General features: G+C 42.5%; 1 protein-coding gene across 1 annotated transcript; it reads left to right on the forward strand.

The window, feature by feature from the left end:
* Positions 1 to 7,206: 7,206 nt before the first annotated feature.
* On the forward strand, positions 7,207 to 10,421 carry LOC140146809 (fibrinogen-like protein A). The gene has a single exon (XM_072168689.1). The coding sequence runs from the start codon at positions 8,340 to 8,342 to the stop codon at positions 9,297 to 9,299; it is 960 nt and encodes a 319-aa protein (XP_072024790.1). The 5' UTR covers positions 7,207 to 8,339; the 3' UTR covers positions 9,300 to 10,421.
* Positions 10,422 to 10,683: the final 262 nt, after the last annotated feature.

Consider the following 10,683-nt stretch of genomic DNA (forward strand, 5'->3'; position numbering starts at 1 on the left):
TGCAAGCAGAAGCTGACAAGCAAATTAAAGACATGTTGAAGAGAGGGATAATTGAGCCATCCGAGAGCCCTTGGGCCTCTCCGATTGTCTTAGTCACAAAGAAAGATGGCTCCCGGAGATTCTGCTCCGATTATAGATTGCTTAATGAGGTAACTGTTAAAGACTCTTATCCGATTCCCCGGATTGAAGAAACATTGGAATCATTATCCGGAGCACAGTGGTTTTCAACACTAGACCTCGCCTCCGGATATTGGCAAGTGGAGTTAGATCAAGAAGCTAAGGAAAAATCAGCCTTTGTAGTGCGGGGAGGACTATACCAATGGACAGTTATGCCCTTCGGGTTATGTAATGCTCCATCGACTTTTGAAAGGCTCATGGAAAACATAATGGCAGGACTTCAATGGGAAAGTCTTCTGATCTACTTAGACGATGTGATAGTGTTCGGCAAGACAATAGAAGAAGAGTTAAACAGATTGAGGAGAGTGTTCCAAAAACTCAGACAAGCCAATCTGAAACTAAAGCCTAAGAAATGTGTGTTATTCCAGAAGAGCGTGCTGTACCTTGGACACGTCGTGTCAAGAGATGGTATTGCTACAGATCCGGAGAAGATCAGAGTTATCCAGGAATGGGAAACTCCAAAATGCCTCAAAGATGTGCGTGCCTTCCTCGGCTTAGCATCTTACTATAGAAGGTATGTGAAGAGCTTCTGTGATATTGCCAGACCACTAAACCGCTTGACACAGAAGAACATCGCATTCAATTGGACAAATAGTTGCGAAGAGGCTTTCCTGGCATTGAAGCAGTGCTTAACAACAAGTCCGGTTTTAGCATATCCTACATACTCCGGCCAATTCACTCTTGACACGGACGCTAGTGCATACGGGATAGGAGCTGTGCTCTCCCAAGAACAGAACGGTCAGGAAAAGGTTATTGCTTATGCCAGCAGAACGCTCACGAGAGCTCAAAGGAATTACTGTGTCACACGAAGAGAGCTACTGGCAGTAGTCTTCTTTGTTCGGTACTTCAGACCGTACTTATATGGCAGACACTTTACGATCCGCACTGACCACGGATCACTCCGTTGGCTTATCAACTTTCGAAATCCGGAGGTCAAGTGGCTAGGTGGCTACAGATACTTGGAGAATACGACTATGAAATCATACATCGCGCCGGGAAGAGCCACCAAAACGCCGATTCTCTATCCAGAAAACCTTGCTCTCAATGTAATAGGAGCGACTCCGAGAGCGAAACCACTCCTCCAATAAAGGAGGATCCGGAGCCAAAGAGAGACATTATAATGTCGGATAAATCTTGCCAATTTCCCCCGGAGCAAAATAACGCTCCGAACTCCGGAGAAGCACAACAAGAGGACAACCATCACCCGCAGCAATACGGTGATCATGACTCGACTAAGACAAGCAATGGGAGCCATTCCGGAGCAAGTCCGAGGATAGTACCAAAGAAACAGACATCCAGTAAAGCTGCTCCGAGGAATATAAGTGAACACACGGATCAAGTAAGTGCTACCGAGCGATCTGTTTCAGCCAGCTGTAATGACTCAGATCAAGTAGAAAGCTCAGCAGTTCCAAATACGCAGAAGCATGGAACAGCATCCGTTAGTAAAAACAGCTCCGGAACAGTGGAATTAACAGACAGTCAAGTAAACCAGACAAGAAAAGTAAGAGCCATATGTCCTGCACCAAAATGGACGAATAAAGAAAAAAAAAATGCGCAGATCAATGATTCCGATTTGTCATGGCTTTGGACGGCCAAGGAATTAAACAAGAAACCGGAGTATGCAGTAGTATCACCATTGTCAAAAGCTGCTAAGGTCTATTATCTAGAATGGGACCGAATAGAGCTGAAAGAAGGTCAATTATATCGACGATGGGAGTCTAATGATGGTAAAGTCATAAAGTGGCAGTTAATTATGCCAGAGAAGTACAAAGAGATTGTGCTTGAAGAATTGCACAACTCCAAAACAGCAGCGCATTTGGGAGTAAATAAAACCAGGAACAAGCTGAACGACAGATTCTACTGGTTTGGAATTAGCAGAGACATTCGTTCTTGGCTCCGAAAATGTGATATTTGTGCCAAACGGAAATCACCTTCTACAAGAAGAAAAGCCAAGCTACAACAAGACATAGCAGGACATCCAGGACAGAGAATAGCCATGGATATCCTTGGTCCACTTCCCATAACTCCGACAGGAAATCGTTACATTCTTGTTGTCGGAGACTACTTTTCCAAGTGGGTGGATGCATATCCTATACCGGATCAGGAAGCAGTCACCTGTGCCAATAAGTTAACACATGAGTGGATATGTCGGCACGGATGTCCGAGAATTCTTCACAGTGACCAAGGGAGAAACTTTGAAAGCAAAGTTATGGCAGAGGTATGTTCATTGCTTGGAATAGACAAAACACGGACCACTCCACTGAACCCCAAGTCAGATGGCTTCATAGAACGATTCAACAGAACTATGCTGAATACGATTGCAGTCCTGTTGGATCCACAGAAGCACCAACAGGATTGGGAAGAAGTTTTACCTTTCGCTCTTATGGCATACAGAAGCTCCGTGCAGGAATCAACCTCTGAAACACCACATGCTATGTTGTATGGAATGGAGATGGAACTCCCGATAGACTTAGCATCAACTCCGGTCGAGGCAGAAACAGATAGAGTGTTGAAGACGGACTATGCTCAAGAAATGCGAAACAATTTAAGAGCTGTACACGACAGAGCTAGAGAAAACTTACAACAAGCAGCGAAGAGACAGAAAAGGAACTATGACAGAGGTATCATAACACAACCTATTCAAGTAGAGTCTTTTGTATGGCTACATCAGGAAGTCAGGAAGAAAGGACGATGTCCAAAGCTACAATTCAAGTGGGATGGACCCTACTTAGTTACAACTAAGTTATCTGATGTTGTATACAGAATACAGAAATCGCCACAGTCGAAGCCCAAAGTTGTTCACTTCGACAGACTAAAACCATACGAAGGTGAACAATTAAGAAACTGGTTGAAAAATTAAACAAAAATGTGAATTTCAGGCTCCGGCGCTCAGATATATTCAGCTCCGGAAATCCGGCGCACAGTTACTCCGAGATATTAATAACTCATATGCTCCGGCGCTCAAATTATTTTACGCTCCGGAAATCCGGAGCATAACTCAGTGGCTCCGAGATATGATAGGAAATCCCTATTCTGATAGAGGGCGTGCATCAAGAGTGTGACGTCACTCTGTAGTAAATATATTAAGACGCCACGCTGTTTTGACCTCAGTTGCTTCTTGGGTGTCAGACGTGCCGTACGATATTTCCAGTCCACAAGTAAAACACAGATGGTTCGCACAAAGCATACAGCTAGAGTAAATCCTGACTACAGGCCACAAGGAACGCTGGCGACGTATTCACCCCGGCGAGAGGCGATGGCACCTAACCAAATACAATGCCCCCAATGTGACCGGAGGTTCGCCCATAGACGCAACCTCTTACGGCATCAGCGCAACCTCCATGGGCCGGTAACGTACAGATATGCTTGCCCATTCAGCCCGGCACGGTTGTTCTCGAGACGCTCGGATCTGAGAGTCCATTATACAGCCCAGCATCCGGAGGCGGATGTAGAAGAAGTAGAAGAGCTTGAGATGGCGGAAATATCAGGAACTCCCGCAGTAACTATTTCTTCAGCATCTCTTCAAGCCCAGTCAGCACAATCTGAGGGTACGAGTGAAATGGGGACGTCACCAAAGAAGAGAGCGCGTAAGTCCAAGACTCCGGCATCCTGTACTACTACTAGTACTACAGCTACTACTACTACGGAGCAGCCAAGGGAGGTACCGGGAGCCCCCGGAGCATCAGGACTTCTCCCAATGAGTCATCTTGCAGATGTTGGAGGCGCAGAGGAAAACTGGTGCGAATTACAGAGACTATCACCAGAGAGTATACTTTTGAGTAAAACTTTGAACTGAAACCATGCATCTAGAGCTCCCAAAATTATGTATTACAGTAATTCATGTCATAATTGAGTGCCGCTGATATATTTAAATTGTTCATTTCCATTTTGTCCATTCCATTCATCTCATTTATCACCCGTCCACATATCACTACATACATTTTTTCATCCCCATCTACACCTTTCTAATCCATAACATTGTGTAATTTTACAATGTTCTAATAACACTTGATCATTGAAAAAATTGGTACAAAAACAAACTCCGGAATTTCGGAGTCAGTTACATAGCACGATTATAATGTGTAGCCTGTATGCGTACCAAAAATATTTTAGCATGTTTAAAACAGGGTAAAGATGTATATAGCATATGTTATGATAACATATTACTGCATGACTTATCATGATTGTATAGAAGTTACAATGTACAGATGTACAGTGTTTCATGTTGTTGTATTATTTTGTAAAGTACTTATAGGAGCATGGCCATGCATTTGTGTACACAACTAATCAGGTTGATTTTGTATGATATTGCTTTTAAATGATAATACGAGACATTGTTTGCTCCGGATGGGGATTCGTCGGATCGGAGGGGGAGTCCGTCGGTGAGTGGTATATGCACTAGCGAGGATCGTTAGCCTGTCATAGATGTTCGATCTATGATGGCTCCTCCTGTGTTCTTGCTCCTCACTGGCCGGCTCTTTCTTTGATGTGATGACTCCGTGAGGGAGTAAATGGTTACTCCTATTATTTGTGTGTAAACTAAATACACATTTAATCGTGGCAGTAAAACATTATGTTATGATAATTGGTATTAATAACCAGCGATAATGTTTTGTACCGGAGTAATGATACAGTTTCTTTTAAAGGCGACTCCGGATCCCGGCTCCGGATTTCTAACTTTCATGTCATTAAGGTTACCAGCATATAATATACATGCTGTAAAGTTATTTAGAATTGCTTTGTTTAACAATTCAGTGTCACAAAGCATGGCAACAAGTAAGCCCGCAAGTAAGTTTAAAGTGGATTATAATATGTTTTGGATATGCCAAATTACTTGTTGGATATACTTTGGGAAAGTCAGTTAATTCTCCCACATATTTTTATATGTTATAAAGTGTTGAAGAGTATCTTTTAAATATAAAGATGATAGTTTTTACGGAAACATCATTTACTCCGGATTTTGGACCCGGCGGAGCAGCGATTGAATCCGAGAGCAATATGTATGAGCACCGGTGAGGGTAATGCACGATCATGGTTGATCGTTCCATGTTCGTATCCTCCCGTATTGCTCTTGCATGCCGTTGTCTGGTTCTTTTGGTGATCCCCGCTCCGAGTAGGCGTAAGTGATCGATCCTTCCTGAGTCGGAACGATTCAGTTGCGTGTGATTTGATCAGCTCTGAAAAACAATCACCGCCCATATTCCGCCCTGGCCCGACTATGTACGATCCGGGACGTATCGGTTTGGGGAGGGGAGTGTGTGGCGGAAATGGATGTCGACGATAGAGGGCCTCCTTCAGTCACGTGGTTTCATTGGCTATATAAGCGGGGTGCAATAGCACTCTGGGTCAGTCTGTCTGTAGCCGTGAGTGTGGTTGGTTGATGACTGATCAATTAGCTCTCCCTCTCTTCTAAGCATCCAAGCCGCCGCTCTCCGCTCCTGAATCCACTCCGATCTTGGATCAGCCCGAAGCCCAATAAAGGTGTTGAGCCAATTGATCTCATATCTGTGAGTGTGAGAGTGTTTCCTTTGCCAGTGTCAGGTACGATATGTTTCGTACACCTACTACATCATAGGCCTTACTTCGCTACCATATATACCGAAGGCCGGTTCCGCTACAATACACTAAACTATGAGAAACTGTTTAAACAAAGTATATAGGGCCTATACATTCCATATATCAATTTCTCTCTAGAAAAGATTGTCTGATCATCACTTTTGCTTGAATTCCGAAGTACTTCCGGTAAATTTTTCTCGCTCGTAACTCAAATGGCCCAAATTGGCCCAACATAATTGTTTCACAATCGGAAGGTAAAAACGTTTTGCTTTCATTTGCACTATATTTGAACTCCCTCAGACCCCCTTAAAAGCTTGATATATGAACATGAAAACTAAGTATATTTGTCAAGTTACGGCACAACTAGTGTAGAAAACAGTTTCATAACTTGAGAACAGAACATCCGAATTTCTTCGGGTTTTCGCACGATCATACATTGAAACTATAAGCTATCAAAACTGGTGACTTTGAACTAGCTGATTGACTAGCTGACGTCATTATACAGTCTCTTTTACAAGGCTTCCGGTACGGGTCATTGTAGGGTCAATTCCTATGAGGAAATTTTGGGAGTGATAATCAATGAACCATGGTAGAGGCTCATAACCATCGTGGATATCAATAGCTTGGCTGAAGTGGCTGGTCAATTCAAGTTTGGTGACTCATTGAATAGAGGTAACGGGATAATCTCCACTTAGGAGATTAGAATTCTGGCGATCATTCTCCATTTATTTATATACCTCCATGGTATAGGTATATGACTTTCAATACCAAAATTGATTAGCTCTGCATCATGCACACATAGTCCGACGAGCCTAAGGACCTGTTTTTTTTATCTTAATTAGCAACTATATACTCAAGACTCTGATCGCTCAAGAAAGATTATCTGCGAAAGTCCACTAACCACCCCACCCGAAAAACATTTCGGGCGGCTCGGTACGGTCACTGGACTTTCGCGATTCGTCTTTCTTCCGCCATGTGAGATAGTGATCATAGTCTGAGCTGAGCATAGTCTGGTAACTAAGAAAATAGGTCCTACAGTTTTATACCAGTGGCTTAGCGACGGGGGGCAGAGGGGGCACGTGCCCTGGGCGCCACTCTTAGGGGGGCGCCGAATTAACCAATTCAGCGTCGATTCTGCGCCCCCTCCAGTGATGAAAGTCAACATCGCGTGCATTTCAGCACAAAAAAAATCATTTGAAAGATCAATTTAAGACCGATATTCAACTTCATTATGACCAAAATTAATGCGTGATTGACCCTATTTGTGCAAATTTTCGCGCGCACCGCGCGTGCTGGTTTCAAGAATTGGGGAGGGGGTCATTATGTATCCTTAGCCTTGGGCACCACAACTCATACTATACGCCACAGAGCTGTCCTACACGTCGGACTGTGCACACTCTTGGTCACGGGCACCCGATCTACTCTTGGCCCCCGGGCACCATGGCACAAAGTTACGCCACTGGCTCTTAATTTCGTGCAAATTTTAATCGTCTTCGGCAATTATCATGACTACGTCAATGATGAAGTTCGTGTTAATCTTCTCCATTATCGTGGCAACGCCCCGGGGCAACGCTAGACAGTCTAACCTGTCAAATAACGGTTACTGTAGATGGAATTCAACAGATTCTCTCTCTACTGGAAAATGTCACCGATACATCGGTGTCTATGTCATCTATTCTACCACACGTTGAAAATTTGTTAACAAATCAGGAAAATTTGCAGGTTTTGTCCAATTTCCTGATTAAGAACAACACCGATACTGCAGATGAAGTGGTTGCTATTCTGCTACAAATCCAGGGGTTCTTGCAACACCAACTAGAAAAGCAACAATGGAACCACGTTGAAAACATGGACTTACTTCAAAGTCAACTGAGGAACCAAAATCACGTAATTGACTTAATACTAGCCCAACTAAATTCACAACACGGTAAACACAATGAGACTATGAGTCAGTTTCAGAATCAGCATCGCACTATGGGACTGATGGCGGTAACTCATAATCAGACTCTAGATACGCTGAATAGAATCTCAGAAACTCACAGTAGAAAAGCGACGACTCAAACAGATATGGCTGTGATTCAGTTTCAGATGATGGCAGGTATAAATCAGATTATAAATATCTTGACTCAAATCAGTAACACACAAACTGAGATAGCGGCAAATCAAGTTCAGGATTCCAATACGCTGACCCAAATCGCTACGACTCATTGTCAAGCTAAACCAAATCAGACTCATGCGTCAAATGTCTTGAGTCAAGTGTTTGATCCTCGCGATGAGACTCTAGAAACCCTGACTCATATACGAGAATCGCAAGTTGAATCTTCCAACACACTAACGCAAATAAGTGACTCTCAAACCCAGATATTACATACCCTAACTCAGATGACAGATTCGCAAACGCAAATGTTGGTGACTCAGAGACAGACGTCAAGTACCTTGAGTCAAATAAGTGATACCCAAAACCAGACTCTAAGTGCCCTAACTCAAATGTGTGATACTCAAAATCACATTGAAGCAACCCAAACTGAGACTCTTACTACACTGACTCAGATACGCGACACTCAAACTCTTATGGCAAACACCTTCAGCCAAGTTGTGACCCCCAGATGCAAAGCCAGCAAATGCAGAATATGGCTGATAATGTGGTGTCGGTGTTGGAAAATCAGCAGAGCATTCTTCAGAACATGTCCCATTCTTTACGTCAAGGTTTGAACCAACAAGCTCCTCAGGTTAATCCGGAAGAGCAGTCTGCTGGATGTCACTCTGATACTGCTGCTGCAAATGAGCAGCCAATTCAGGTTAAAACAGCTACAGTGACCGTTGAAGCTGCTAGTGTGGTCACTGAAGCAGCAGGAGCCAAGATGACCACAACTGAAGCAGCTAAGAAGACCACTACTGAAGCAGCTGCGACGGCCATTACTCCATCCATCATACAAGATTGCTCTGATCTACTTTCCCAGGAAGATTACTCTTCCGGCATCTACACAATCACTCCTAATCAAGGCTCATCATTTGATGTATATTGTGAAATGGAGGTTGATGGCGGTGGTTGGACCGTATTCCAAAAGCGTTATGATGGATCAATGGATTTTTATCGAGGATGGACAGAGTATGTAGAGGGATTTGGGAGCTTGGTTGGAGAGTTTTGGTTGGGTCTTGAAAAAATGTATCAATTGTCCCAATCAGGAGCTACTTGGGTTTTGCGCATAAATCTGGAAGCCTTTGATGGAGACCAAGCATACGCAGAATACCAGTCCTTCAGCATTGGTGATGTAGTATCTAATTATAAACTTTACTTTGGGTCATATAATGGTACTGCTGGGAACTCATTGCAAATAAGTGGCTGGCCTTTTACAACCTACGATATGAATAATAATAACTATGGTAATGATAACTGTGCTCAAGATAGACAAGGTGCCTGGTGGTATTGGTCCTGTAGATATGGTAACTCCAACCTGAATGGCAGGTATCAAGAACACGGTCTCATAGGAATGTTCTGGGGGACCTGGAAATCATCTTGGCAATTCCTCAAGGCATCGACCATGATGTTGAAACGTATTCAATAGATTGATATTATACTAACCCTGTTACTGCATGGTATCATCAAATTATTGGACTTATCCAGTTGAAAGCCATACACATGTACACCCCTATGGAAGACATACCCTTAATTGCCCACATAGGGGTGTAGATTTCAAATGGAGTCACCCTTTCAGGTAACCCCATTTGAAATTCATGCTCCCTGTGTGGGAGATTAAGGTCATGTCTTCCATAGGGGTGTATGGATTTCACAACTGAAATATAGTCCATTTGTATTTGTGATAAAACTCAGTTGTATCCTAAAAAGTGACAAAGGTGTCTTGAGGTAATGAGTTACGGAAAATTAAAAATGTATTGAATTAAAATTCTGCTCACAAACAATATCCTTACACTTAAAACACTAGAATGAATTTCTTAAAGACACTAAACTAAATTACAAAATAAGGCGGTCGATTTCCCCCAAGCTATACGCATTTGAATGACAAAAGGAAGAGTTTCAAAAATGACAAATTTGGATATTTCGTCCTTCAGGCCGATTCCCATCGCCTTTTGTAACGGGCTAAATACAGCGTCACACTCACAGACTAACGCGCTGCCCTGTGTGCATAATATGCGTGCTTCGAGGGAAAGTCATTGTAAATTCGCAATATTGGGGTAAATTTGGTTTTTTAATAGATGCACTATCTAATCCTGCACATTATGACACCACATTGAATCCAATGTGACTTCAAGAAGGAAAGTTACAAGCATTTGATTAAATGTGACCAAATGCCGGGAAATAAATTGACCTAGGCCCTATGTCAATTCAGTTCGTAGAGATGACTTGTGTGAATCATGACCTTTTTCAGTCGCAATTCCCAGATATCGAAGATCCCTGATATAACCCGATATTTTAATGTTATTAAAACCGTGAAAAAGTTTTTGCCAAAACCAAAACCCCAAAATATAACATGTTTAAAACGTTTTAAAAACGTTTTGTGTTTGCTGGGACAGCTGCTTTAAAAATGAACTTACATGACGTTGCCGGTTGCGAGTACTGCACTCCACATTGATTTGAAATCATTTTGAAGAAACCACTGTAAAATGTCAATATCGTACTTAAATACTAAAATTTGAAAATGATATATTAAATCCTTAAAAAAGATCAACTTTGACCGATGTTTTAACTACTTTTTTTACTAACGTAATCGGACTTTCTGACCCCCTCCCCCACTAACGAAAGGACTTTCGTTAGGCCCCATTCAACATATGCACACCTAGCTATTCACAACTGAATTTCTGTGGTAATTTGCAATTTTATCAATAAAAACAAATCAACAAATTATCAGGCCCCATCATGTCACATGGGGGGAAATGCTAAATCACACATATTTAGCATTATTTCTCCTCATTTATCACAATTTTGCAGAA

This window comes from Amphiura filiformis, chromosome 2, assembly GCF_039555335.1.
Source record: "Amphiura filiformis chromosome 2, Afil_fr2py, whole genome shotgun sequence".
Classification (NCBI taxonomy): domain Eukaryota; kingdom Metazoa; phylum Echinodermata; class Ophiuroidea; order Amphilepidida; family Amphiuridae; genus Amphiura; species Amphiura filiformis.

What these genes read in the sequence shown, in the direction of transcription:
- LOC140146809 (XM_072168689.1), top strand. Translation starts at nt 8,340, where the DNA reads ATGCAAAGCCAGCAAATGCAGAATATGGCTGATAATGTGGTGTCGGTG.